Source organism: Corapipo altera, unplaced genomic scaffold (assembly GCF_003945725.1).
Source record: "Corapipo altera isolate COAL_440 unplaced genomic scaffold, ASM394572v1 22, whole genome shotgun sequence".
Classification (NCBI taxonomy): domain Eukaryota; kingdom Metazoa; phylum Chordata; class Aves; order Passeriformes; family Pipridae; genus Corapipo; species Corapipo altera.
The window spans coordinates 14,506,136-14,519,746 of NW_020884886.1; the positions used below are offsets into that span (position 1 = coordinate 14,506,136).

Consider the following 13,611-nt stretch of genomic DNA (forward strand, 5'->3'; position numbering starts at 1 on the left):
CCGAGAGGCAGGAGCAGTCGAGACGGCCGAGCGCCGAGCGCATCGCTCGCGCCGGTGCCGCCATGTCGCTGCTGCTACCGCGGGGCCGCTGCGCGGCCACCGCCGCCGCCCGGGGGCTGCTGCTGCCGCGGGGCCGGGCCCGGGTGAGTCCCGCCGCGTGACCTGGGGGCCGGGCGGGCGGGGGGCGATGTAGCGTGGCGCGGCACGGCGAGAGGAGATCGCACGGGGAGGGGACGAGGCGCGCCCCGGTGCCGGTGCCGAGAGGGTCCGTGGTGGTGGCGGCGGCGCGGGGCGGCCGCGGGCAGAGCCCGGGAAGGGCCATCCCAGCCCCGCACGGGCACACGCACTCCCAGGACACCGAGCCCCGGCCCCGCTCCCGCGGGACAGCGCCCGGAAGCACTGGAAGCCATCGCCGCGTCCTGCAGTCCCGAAGTGTCAGAGGAATCCGCACAGCGGTGTTTCGCGGAATCACAGAATCAGTGAGGTTGGAAAAGATCTCTGAGGTCGTCGAGTCCAACCTATGACCGAACACCATCACGTCAAGCCATGTCCAGTCTTGGCTTAAACACCTCGGGGGACGGTTGAATCCACCACCTCCCTAGGCAGTCCATTCCAATGTCTAATCATCCTTTCTAAGAAGAAATTCTTCTTGATGTCCATCCTAAAGCTCCCCTGGCGCAGCTTGAGGGCATTTCTCTCGTCCTGTCACTTGTTACCTGACAGAAGAGAAGGACCCCCACCTGGCTACAGCCTCCTTTCAGGCCGCTGTAGAGAGCGATCAGGTCTCCCTTGAGCCTCCTTTTTTCCAGGCTAAACAGCCCGAGCTCCCTCATCCTCTCCTTATAGGACTTGAGCTCCAGACCCTTCACCAGCTCTGTTGCCCTTCTCCAGCTCTGTTGCCCTTCTCGGGACACACTCCAGCACCTCAATATCTTTCTTGCAGTGAGGGGCCCAGAGCTTGACACAGGATTTGAGGTGCAGCCTCACCAGCGCTGAGTAGGAGGGGAATTTATGTTATACTGTGTAACTTAGCAGGGTATTATGGTAGATAAGTCTGTTTCATGCGGCTTAAAATAAAAAGAAGTTAACTTAAAGGCCATTGGAAAAATGCTTATGCAAAGTGTACATTAACTAGCAAAAGGGCAAGTTGTTGTTTAGTATATGCTGCTAGTACATTTACTACTAAATAAATTACAGTTTTGCTGCTTTTAGATATCTGGGAGCCATGTGTGTAACCAGTACGGAACATCGAGTTCTTTGCCAGGGGACAAAAAAGAGTTTCTGCAAAATGGGCCAGACTTGCAGGACTTTGTCTCTGGGGATCTGTCAGACAAGAGCACATGGGCTGAGTATAAAGGCAATTTGAAGCGTGAGAAAGGAGAAAGGTAATTGTGATTTTAAACAACTGTAGTTGCTTCTGGGCACTATCTTGCACATTTAGTAATAACTACAAAATGTATACTCTGTATTTTTATTAAATTCTGCACTACTGGCTTGCAAATTTAATGATTTTTCAGTAAGAAACAAAGCCATGCATAACAAAACATGGAGACATGGTGTTTTCTCACGTGAGTGCCTGTGCCATGGCCTGTATTGAATTACAAATATCAGTAGGCGAATGTACCCAGCTTTGCTGTTGAAAAAATATTATTGGTAGAGTAAAACAAAAAATTAAGACTAAATTATAAAATGCTTAACCCCCCATATTTCCGGTTACAAATTTGATCAGAAGCAATAGCTGTACAACAGCTGCTGCCGTTCATTATCGCAGTCTCCAGTGTGGCACTGTTAAACCCCACTGGAACAGTGAATGGTTTTAAACCTTTCAGTGACAGCAAACTCCTGCATCTGAGTGTTGGCATGATGATAAACAAGGAAGAGAGAAGTCTGATCTGACTATCAATGATGTTAACATTAGTTTCTGAGTTGCATCAGCTTTCAAGGAACCTTTCCTTGTTGGGATCCATAACAAATTAAAATGAATCTATAAAATTACTGACATTTGCTATGTAAGTAGTTTATTAATCTTTATGTTTTCTTGGTGTTACTCAGGCTGCGGCTTCCTCCATGGCTGAAAACAAAGATTCCCATGGGAAAGAACTACAATAAACTAAAGAATACCTTGAGAAGCTTAAATCTTCATACGGTAAATCTGGCACCAACCAAGTTTTCCTGTAGAAATAAGGCATTTTTTACATTTTTTTTTTTCTGTGCAGAACACATAGAAAAAGACATGAGTCTTGCATGATCTTCAGGGCTGAAACCAAGCCAAATGCTGATCCTTTTTGTCAGAAGTGAATTTTTTGCCTGCTATGATTTTAAGTACTAGGCTTTACTATTTGCATTACCAGAGATCAGAAGATGCTACATGCAACTGTTTTTAATGGGAACGCACACAATTTCAGAGTTACATACATGTTTTCCATGAAAAGAACTGTACAAATGTGTATATTTTGTTAATTGTACCTTCCAGATGGTAAAAAGTGGTGTGAATGCATGGAGAGCTTTTTTCTCTTTTTTTTTTTCAGGCTAAGATCATCCTTTGATGAGTCACAGACTTTGTGAACATTTTAACACTTTTTAAATTTAAAATGTTAATGACAGTCTGTGCTAATTAATAAGGCAGTTACATGGTTGAGGAGCTTCTTTTGGCTAATGGAGTTGCAGTTGAGAAGAAGCAACTCCAGAAGTTCCAGAGCATGGAACTGTTAACCTTATTTATCACAGAAGGAATTATGTTTTGTTTGTAGGCTACTATTGAAATTGATCAGTAATAAAATAATTATTTTCAATAATAATATGAAAAATGCAGGTTCAGTACAGCCTTTCACCCTCAGGTATGTGAAGAAGCACGTTGTCCCAACATTGGAGAATGCTGGGGAGGTGGTGAATATGCCACAGCCACGGCTACTATTATGGTAAGTCATTAACCATTTCTTAAGTGTTCTGTTAATGTCTGAGCTGTTTGTAGTGCATTGCTGGATCTCTAATGTAGTGGAGTGGTTTTATTACAATAAATTTAGAGTAAAGCACTGTCCCAGTTTTATTTGCTTATTGTTGGGATTTATCTGATGTAGCTTATGCAGCTGTTTCCCAGCTGAGCAATAGTGACATGCACCATGTAAATGAATGTGTGTCTTGTTCCAGCTGATGGGTGATACATGCACTAGAGGCTGCAGATTTTGCTCAGTAAAGACAGCAAAAAATCCACCTCCTCTGGATCCCCAGGAGCCTTACAATACAGCCAAGGCTATCGCTGAGTGGGGCTTGGATTACGTTGTGCTGACGTCTGTGGACAGAGATGGTGCGTAGGTCGCTCTCCTGCCTTTCCCTCTGAGCTCTCAGATGTGTTATGTGGGGTAAACACAGGCCCCTGTAAACATTTATCAACACAGCTATCAAGGAGGGCTGTTCTAAAGGAGTCCACAGTGATGAAACTTCAGGAAGTTCCTACATATTCTTAGTATTTCTCCATATCTGATAAAACACAACAGAAGTTACACTGTTATTAAATCGCAAGAATAATAGAATATTAAATATTTATATTTTTTGTGAAATGCATACATAAACACCGTATTCTGTTACTCCATTAGCAAAAAAAAACCCCAACCACAAGCATTCATATACAATGTCATTACACAACTTCTTCCAAACACTAAACCTGGAATATATTATATGTAATAAAAGGGGGCGGAGTTTAGGTTGGACATTAGGAGGAATTTTTTCACAAAAAGGATGATTAAACATTGGAATGGGTTGCCCAGGGAGGTGGTGGAATGACTGTCCCTGGAGGTATTTAAAGAAAGACTGGATGTGACACTTAGTGCCATGGTCTAGTTGACATCATGATTGGTCATAGGTAGGACTTAATGATCTCAGAGGTTTTTTTCAACCTAATTGATTCTGTAATTCTGTGAAAACTGGAAGTTGCCTTTTTTTAAGGTTGTAGTAGCTCCTTTGAGGTGATATCATATAAGAGGGGAAAACCCCTGGAAAAACTGTTCAGTATGGTGGGAAGTCCAGTAGCTTCAAAGCAGCCTACAGAGCAGTAATATATATATCTCAATTTTTGTACAACTGTTTCTCAGACAAAAACTGTATATAGATAAAGCCATTCTGTGCTCAGGCTGACAGTGGACCTAGAGACAGCTAAAGGTGAATCACAGTCACAGTTAGACTTTGTGCAGAGCAAGGCTTGGTAGGATATCCTTTGTAAACCCTTGGCATAAGCGTTAAAATAAGACTGGGGTTTGACTGGCTTATTATTTCTCATTTAAACTTGAATCTGTTATGGGTGTTGAGTCTTTGCTAATAAGTAAATACATTTCTTGAACTGAAAGGTTAACTGAGTAATTGACATGCTTGTAGATATGCCTGACGGTGGAGCAGAACACTTTGCAAAGACAGTCTCACATCTGAAAGAAAGGTATGTCATTAATGTATTGCTATTATTCTTATAACCTTAGAATGTGGTACTGCATGTAGGTCAAAGCTACCTTTAGCTGGAGTATTCCAGGCACCATGCAGATACAAAAGTCTGCCTTTAGCCTATCTGTGCTGCTTTCTTTTTCTTTTCATCTGTCTCATGGAATGGCCCCAAACTGTTTTGAATTTGGATGCATTTCCAATTCATCCCAGGCTTATGTAAAGCTAAGCACTGGATTCCTTCTTTGAATGGGCAACTGGTTTACCAGGAAATGAGTACATTCTTTTGAGGTGCGGTCATTCCTGAAGCTTGGGGCTCAAACACAGCGGATTTAGGTAACACTGTCACCACAACCGAAGGAGTCTGGTTTCTCATTCAGCAGTGATCAGATTGCTTTTCGTTTCCCCACAATGGCCATTTCCAAGTCTGTGAATGTACCTTCCGGCTTTCCCTGGCTGTGTCACCTTCACCCTGCATTGGTGCCCTGTACACTATTTGACAGCATACTTGTCTACCTGCAGAATTCATTTGTATAACCCCATTTAAGTGTTTATTCAGTGTATCTTGGGACTCCAAAGGTTCCTTCAGTTTTTCCCACCAGTCTTTCTGAGCTGAAATCAGGTTCTTGGACACCAAGATTAGATTCCATGGCAATAACTTAGAGTCTTCATATACTCGTAGGCAGGATCATAGCTCCTCTGTATTTTGGAGTTATGATCTCAAACTCATGTTAAGTTACATGACTGCAAAAAAGACACGTGAAAAATCTTGCATAAACAGTACATGTGATTAAAATTGTTTTAGAGGCTGTTGGAAATGCTCTTATATTTATTATTTATCTTTTGTTGTATTCCAGCTCACATCAGTAAAATCAGGAATTGAACACAGTTCCTGTTTGTTATATAAGTATTTGCAGAAATCTGTTCTTTTAGAATTATATCCTGAATTAACTTTGCTTTGCTATCAGAGCATCATTTATTAATTTATGTGTGGTTTTTTGCTCTCTTGATTTTTTTAGCAACACAAAATCCCACCGATGTGTTCCTTTTCGTTTGTCCTTTTCAGGAATTCCAAAATCCTAGTGGAATGCCTAACTCCCGATTTCCGAGGGGACCTTAAAGCTGTGGAGAAAGTAGCGTTGTCGGGGCTGGATGTGTATGCTCACAACGTGGAGACGGTCCCAGAACTGCAGAGGTAAGCACTAGCACTGTGTATGGCAAGGGGTTTGTAAAAGAACTCTCTCCTGAGCTGCCCTGAAACCCCCCGTGATGTGGGAGGCGGCGGGAGCGGGCGGGGCCGGGATGCGGAGCGGGCCAGCTCCCGGCCTGCCCCGCGCGGGGCCCCGCCGTGCCCGCCGCCCGCCGCCAGGGGGCGCCCGCGCCACGGCACCGAGGCGACGTCACCTCCCCGGGAACATCCCGGCATCCCATGGCGGGCGTGGGACCTGACCCGGGAACATCCCGGCATCCCATGGCGGGTGTGGGACCTGACCCGGGAACATCCCGGCATCCCATGGCGGGTGTGGGACCTGACCCGGGCACATCCCAGCATCCCATGGCGGGCGTGGGACCTGACCCGGGCACATCCCGGCATCCCATGGCGGGTGTGGGACGTGATCCGGGAACATCCCAGCATCCCATGGCGGGCGTGGGACCTGACCCGGGAACATCCCAGCATCCCATGGCGGGTGTAGGACCTGACCCGGGCACATCCCAGCATCCCATTGCGGCTGTGGGACCTGAGCTGGGCACATCCCGGCATCCCATCGCGGGTGTGGGACCTGAACCGGGAACATCTCATCCCCCCATCCCAGCTGTGGAACCTGAACTGGGCACATCCCGTTGCCTCTGATGCTTCGGGGCCTTTCAGCCGGTGTCAAACTGCTCAGCTAAAACCTGCCACTTTATAGAAATGAACAGAACGAGCCTTTCCTGGCATCTTTAACTTCTGTGCACCCTTTCATGGTTTTTTCCCCCTTGTGCTGGAAATGTGCAAAGGAAGGTCCGTGATCCCCGAGCCAACTTTGAGCAGTCCGTACGTGTGCTGAAGCATGCCAAGGAGGTCCAACCCGGCATCATTTCTAAAACCTCCATTATGCTGGGGCTGGGCGAGACAGATGAACAAGTGTATTCCACAATGAAATGTAAGTTGGTGTTGAAATAGATGCCAGAATTCACAGATATGAATTTTTATTGTGTTGGAAAACAGTTGTAAGCGTATTTACCTCTACATGCAAATCAGTTTGCCTGGTGCAGGAAATGTTTTCTAAGTTCCATTGAAAAAGAAAAGTTTGATTAAAAAAGACTGAATTTCTGAAATATTTTGCTTTCATATGGTTTCCAGAGTCAATTTGACGGGTAAATCCAGCTTGTGTTGACTTCAGTGGAAATTAAAACTATTTTTGTGCAACTGTATTAACGTTCTTATCTTGCAATACTTAAATAATGAGCTTGCAACATTATTGCCTTATTGTGCTTTGCTTTTTAGAAACAGCAGATCTGATTAAATTATTTCAGTTTATTTAGATGCAAAAATGTTACCATCCCTGGAGCTGTAGCATGTTCTTATGTTTCATGTAAATGTATTTTTAAGAGGACAGAAAACCATTCATGGTGGTAACTGAAAGTAATGCACTTAGAAGAAGTAGTTCATAAATGCTATGGCATTTCTCCCATATCCTGAAAGAATGTCTACCTGGTACTTTTATTTTGTGCACAGAACACATTTAGAATGCAGCTATATAGTCTAGTTTTGTTGCAGTTGGACCAAAAAATTACACTTCCTGGTTTTCCCATTCTTACTGCCTCGTGTTTCCGAGGCACAGGGATATGAAATTTCAGATTTGGTGCTGTTTGCCTTCAAGCCAAGTTCATGGATGTAAATGGAAGCAAACTGTTACCAGCCACATTCATTTGGTTACTGTAGTTTTGTTCCCCTTCTGTCCTCTGGCTGTGAGTTAAAGAGCTTGTAAATGTGCTGGTTTTGTACCTGTTTCTTTACAGACCCATATGAATGTAAACAGATTCCAGGTTAACAGTGAGTGCAGTGCTGTAATCAAGACATTGTCTTTTCTTCCTATTCAACGTGGGGCAACCAACCCATATAGCCAAAAAATACATGGAGATATTCATGCAAATTCTGATTCCTCAGCCATCCCTTTGTTCAGAACACCCCTCTAGCTGCAGTAAACAGTTCTTCAGGCCAGCTGACTATCAAGTGTCCAGGTTTTTCCCCTGTAAATAGACTACCTGAACTCATTTGCTGTTTATTGATTCTGGTATATCCTACAATTGTAAAGACAAAGTTTATAAGATTCTGCAGGTGTCAAAAAATACATCCTAAGTGTGTAAAACTGGCCATTTCCCCTGATTTATGGAACTTCAGAACTCTCCACATCTTTTCGGCATCTAGTCTGTTGAAACAGTGAAGTGCCAAGTTCCTGTGCACCCATCCGTCTTTTATCAAATGAAGGCTCTGACATAAAGGCACAGTGAAAAGCAGCAAGATAAAGACAAGAACATGTCATCTCTGCAGTGAGACACGACTGCAGTGAGTGCAGCACCAGGGTATTCTCTCTAGCTCAGGCCCTGCAGCAGCGTGGAGCTCAGTGAGGTGTGTGGCCACTGTGCATGGAGGCTGCAAGTTCCCTTTGCTCTGAGCAGAATGTAGCCCCCACAGGGTGCTGGGGAGTGAGCCTTGTTCAGACTTGGAAAGAGGGCGTTTTTTAATGGCTGACAATGCCTTGTGATCCTTCTGCCACTAACAGTTTTGTTTTTACAGTATTACGGGAAGCAGATGTAGATTGCTTGACCCTAGGACAGTACATGCAACCAACAAAACGTCACCTGAAGGTAAAAGTGCCTTTAATTTACAGGCAGAATTATAGTCTGTACCTTGCACAGTCATCCTTACCCTAGCTGCAGATGTCAGGAAAAATTTCCTTCCTTGTTTGGCCTGATAGTGTTCATCTGTTACGGACTCTTCACTAAAAATTACCTCAGGCATCTAACTCCTTCCCTCTTCTGCAGACTTCCCAGTGCTAGTTTCTGCTGTTAGCCAGGGAGACAGCTGGAGCTGAGGCATGATTCTGGAAAACAAGGGCTTCAGTGTATGCCTCAAGCATAATTGCTCAAGCCAGTGCCCCTTCACTGTCTCATAGGCTCTCCCTTAATGGTGCCACTTCAGCTGGGGAAATTACCATTTTCTGCTTCTGTGATCTGTCCAGAGTGTCACGCTCCGTTTTGTTCCTGTGTTTCACTAAAATAACTGTTAGTGAAGAGATCTCTAGGACTATCATGATTTTTTACTAACTTGGACAAAAGAAAAGGCTTGCTCCAAAGGACCATTCAAAAATAGAGTGAAAAAAATTCTAAACTTTTCAGTTAAATATGAAAAGCAAATAAAATGCCTTATTTTGGTAGAAAGCAGAGAGAAAATACAGTTGGTGACTTGACTGCTCAAAGTTTTGGAGTGAAAAATTTTGAATTTGCAATATAACTGTGTTTCATTTCACTGTATGCTATAGCCATTTCCTTTGCATTAACACTTGATTAAAATTAATTCTTTTCACTCAGGTTGAAGAGTACATAACTCCTGAAAAGTTTAAGTACTGGGAAAAAGTAGGAAATGATCTTGGATTCCATTACACTGCTAGCGGGCCTTTAGTGCGTTCCTCCTATAAAGCAGGTAAATTGCTGAAAGGCATTAGATTCTTACCCTTAGCTCAAGGACACTCCATATTTGTACAGTTGCTGTGCTGCTTAAGCTAATTTTTTTTACCAGACGTATTTTGTACTATACTTAATGTGTGAGGCAGGATAAAAGGTACCCAATTTGCAAGTTTTCCTTTACATTGTGCCTTTTGGATGCTTCCAGGTTTATTGGGACTCTTTGTTATTTGTGATGCAGTTTTGTTGCTTTAGGCAGAATTTATCTACAATGCCTTAGAAATAATTTGACACCCTTATGGTAGTGCTTTTTCTGACACAGCACTGGGTATTAAGTAGCAGCTGATATTAATGAAACTGTTGTGTAGGTACAGCATCCTGCTTTTTCCAAAGGAGAAAGCAGAGAAGACTCATCTGGGGCACTGTGCTTCTCAGTCTATTTTAATGCTAGCTCAAACGAGACTTATAGCAGGTTTCCCTATAACTTGCTGATACTTTATTAAATAAAATTAGTTTTTAATTAAACCAATTCACTTGCCTGTTGGAAAGCACAAAGGAGCAGAGCTATTTCATGAAATTGGACATGAGGAAAATCAGGATTTCAGGAGTGGCAGGGTTATGGGTTATGGTTTGGGGGGTTTTTTTAGATTCCTGCTATATGTATTGAAAGTGCTGTTGCATACAATGGAATTACTATTAAATACTGGTAAGAACATTCCTGCTGTAGAATAGAACACTCATGTTAAGTAGGAATGTGTCTTGTTTGGCTTATTTTATTGAAATACCAACAAATAATTTTGGTGCTTTTTTTCCTTTTACTTAGGTGAATTCTTTTTGAAGAACTTAGTAGAAAAAAGAAAGACAAAAGCCATCTGAAAATGAGAGTGAACCTATTTAAAGCAGCCAGTTTTAAGGATCCTTTTTTCAGCATATAATTACACTCAGTTCCAGAAATGCAGAAGACCAGATGGTGAATATATGAACAAACTGACTATCTTTCCAGAACACTTTCCTCTCAACAAAACATGTTATTTCTCCTGGCAAGGCTACAACTACAGAGTACTTCTAGTGTTCAGCAAAAAGACAGAACATGATAGAAGCGATTTTAAAAGAGTGATGGAACTGAGGTGGAAGAAATAAATGTAAGCTGGAAAAAAAGATTGGGCAGATTTATCTGTCTGATACTGCCATCAGCATTGCTGCAGTTAGTACCTGTGAGGATGCTGATAGAAACTTGAAAGGCACCGATACTTTGGTGTATCTTACCATTATGTAACACAAGCTTTCAGGGGCTCTGGGAACTATAGGAGTCCTAAAGAAAGATTTTGTACATGACAATGGACCAGAATAGGGCTATCTTGAACTACACCAGAGAAGGTATGGTAATACTGCTTCAGGAGGTGGTATTTCTTACCTGTATCTCAAGAAAATGAGCTGTACCATTCTGATAGCTGAAGCTTTTCTGATGCTTGCATGTCTTGAAGTGTGAGAGCCATGGTAAATACAAGATACCAAGCTGAAGAAAACAAGTCCTTTGTGGCAAGACAATTGTAGATATCATATTATTTAAACCATTTCAAAAATCAGAGTTGGTGTAAGAGCATAAGTAGAGCCACCCTTGTTTGGATTACATGACTGTAACAAACTTCAGAGAGTTGCACAGACGCTTGTTCAGTATTGGGTATGCAGAACTGCTGCTATTCTGTACTGTGCTTCTATTCTGTGGTTATTGTCTTGTCATTAAAGGAAAGTTGAAAACCTGGTGTTTGTGTTTGGTGGGTCTGGTTACCTGCCCCTTGAGGCTTGGTCTGGCTGGTAAATCTGAATGCAGAGAAGTGAACCACATCATGGGTGAAATGTGGAATCCACTACATATCACACTAACCTCAAACAGAAATAAAAACATGGCTTATGGTATACTTGCAGCTCTAAATGCTTCTCTTTACAGCAATAATACTGATTATTGTCTCTAAGAATTCTCAGTGATGCACATCAGATACCATTTTTGAACTGGCTTTCACCTGTGTCTTCATGAAGTTACTTGGGAAACATTCCAGGAATTTGCTATCTGGTCCCAAACCTTCATCATGCAGGTAATTCTATGGCTGGCTCTAATACTTTTCTAAACTACTGTAGTCTGTATGAAGGAGAGTGGACCTTCCATCCCCCACCAACTCAGCCAGATGGTAGAAGGAAGACAGCTAACTGGCAAGTTAATATCTAGAGAAACTTGTTATGAACAACAATAATAAGATTATACCACTGCAGCCAGTGATGTACAAATGATACTTCACAAAATGAAGTAGAGGGGTTATTGAAGTATTGTGAAGACAAATAACTTTAACCAACCAAGAAGGATTGTACTAATTCAAGTGTAAGGGGAAGAGAAACCTGAACCATGAGGAACAGAGGGAAACAACAGAGAAACAAAAGTCTTAATAGGTATACTTTGTAAAGGGAGAGAGAAAGGCAAGGCTGCTTTTCTTTTTTAATAATATTAACAAATTTAAAAATAAAAAAAGTCTGACTGCTAGTCATGGAAAGACCACGTATACTTTGAGCCAAAAATGCCTTGCTTCAGCTGAAGCACACTTGAGTACCAGAGCTATGGCAAGGAAATTCAATACTCCCTCCACTGCAGCAGACAGGGAGGAGTACCACATCAACTCCAAGATACCCACACATTTAACAGCTGCCTGCCTTTATTAGAGGTCCTACTGTAAATACTGGGTTTGACTTGCCTACAGAGCAGAATTAAGAGTATGACTGTAGCTTCTGCCAAATTACTGCTCTTTCAGCATCTCAACACTAGAAATATAGAAAAAGAAATTCTGAGCCATACAACTACTACTGAACTGGAACAAGAAAACATTGCACAGTACTTACCTGTGTCTTCTTTACAGTGAGAAAAATAATGCTTCTTAAAACATACTTCATGTTAGAATTATGACTTGCTGCTGGGTGGTTCAGAAGATGATCTCGTGCTCTTACACAACTGTCTACCACCTGTCTGGTACCAAGTTTCAGAAGCTACACAAGCTATTTTCTAACGGCATGTTTTGCAGTAGTTTCTAAGGAAAGCAAGCACACTTTGACTTTATAGATTGGAGGGGGTCTTTGTTTCTTTAACAGTGTTTGAAGACAAGTCCTAAAGTTCTTTTCCTAGTTACAAATTCTTGCTTTCACAGCCATCTTACTTCCCTATTGCCCATTCAGTTTTTCCATAACTATAGGTTAAAGCACCAAACTCTCACAAACCTTCCTGTTGTAATTCAGCACAGGTTTCATGACTCAGCTTTGTTTCTGATGAAGTTTCATGTTTAGTGACATTTCCTTTTTGTATGTCCATCACATTCTGTCAGTTTATTTCACAAAGCAACCACAAAATATTTTAAGAAACGTTGTTCATCCTTGCAATCAGGAAAACATCAAAATGAGTTTTGGGAATAAGATGCCAAATTGACACAGACACTTTAAAAGAAGGAATAGCCTTTTTTAGCATCATTACGTCCATCTACTACACTGTGTGAAGCATAATTGTTATGCATAGAGAATTGTTGCATCTTCCAGTAACTTCAAGTCTTCAGGTGAACCAAACACTCCAGCTTTGTTGATTTAAGAGCAATTTTAAATTCTTTTCTACTTGATGAATAACTAATATTGGTGTTCCCTTCCTTTAAAAAGAAGCTGTCACATATTTATGCTTCTGTACTATGACATGAGGCAACTTACTGCAGATGTTCAACATACAGTAGAAATGTTAAGCTCAATACAGCAAAAGCAAGTCATGAAAACTGACTACAGCATTCCTAAATCAGATAACTGTTATTCTTTCCTGCATTGTTTTAAAACTAAATTCCAACTTTAGCTGTTGAGTAAGATTACAGCACTGCAAGAACCTCAAGTGAGAGAAGTGTAAACTTGTTGGCCAGTACAAAAACCTCACCCTAACTGCTTCTACAGTAACGAGTCTTGGTTAAGAATGTGTGTTCTAATTCACTCACAATACTCTTGGCTCTTGTATTCCTGGCACCAGACTAGTTTCACCTGCACAAAGACTTGAACAGAGATACATGGAAGAAAATGGTACATCTTGCCTGTCATTTACAATTTGTCTATGTACATCTTGAGTAAGACCTAATTTATGCAGTCTGTATCATGCTATTCCTAGACTTGTATTAAATCTGGATTTGCTTCAGCTGTTGTATTCACATTTTTGCAGTGAAAAACAGTGTTACTTTTATTAAGAACCTCATAAAAAGAATTCAGAGCACAGGAGTCCGTTGCTCACATTACAGAAGTCTCATCCAGAATTACGTGCTATAAAATCCCATACACAAAGACTCAATAGCAATAAACCCCATCTCTTACATGCAGTACTCAAGCCTCCAAGTAGGAATACAGTTCTTATTTCCCTGGCAACTGTACTCTGAAGACAATGGCTTATGATTCACAGTGCTGCACAAGCTTATGGAGCTCTTCCTTCTGGCCTGTGGTAAGGTTCATTTGCATATATGC

The 13,611-nt window shown here is 42.1% G+C and overlaps 1 protein-coding gene across 1 annotated transcript; it reads left to right on the forward strand.

Annotated features, from left to right (window-relative positions):
• Positions 1-45: 45 nt before the first annotated feature.
• Positions 46-11,010, forward strand: LIAS (lipoic acid synthetase). Its single transcript, XM_027642990.1, has 11 exons — positions 46-143; positions 1,213-1,385; positions 2,053-2,146; positions 2,838-2,918; positions 3,148-3,304; positions 4,369-4,426; positions 5,492-5,620; positions 6,424-6,569; positions 8,207-8,277; positions 9,001-9,112; positions 9,917-11,010. The coding sequence occupies exons 1-11, from the start codon at positions 63-65 to the stop codon at positions 9,967-9,969; spliced, it is 1,155 nt and encodes a 384-aa protein (XP_027498791.1). The 5' UTR covers positions 46-62; the 3' UTR covers positions 9,970-11,010.
• The last annotated feature ends 2,601 nt before the right edge of the window (positions 11,011-13,611 follow it).

What these genes read in the sequence shown, in the direction of transcription:
- LIAS (XM_027642990.1), top strand. Translation starts at nt 63, where the DNA reads ATGTCGCTGCTGCTACCGCGGGGCCGCTGCGCGGCCACCGCCGCCGCC. An exon ending in TGCCGCGGGGCCGGGCCCGG is followed by an intron (nt 144 to 1,212) that starts GTGAGTCCCGCC and finishes TGCTGCTTTTAG; the next exon opens with ATATCTGGGAGCCATGTGTG. An exon ending in CAGCCACGGCTACTATTATG is followed by an intron (nt 2,919 to 3,147) that starts GTAAGTCATTAA and finishes GTCTTGTTCCAG; the next exon opens with CTGATGGGTGATACATGCAC.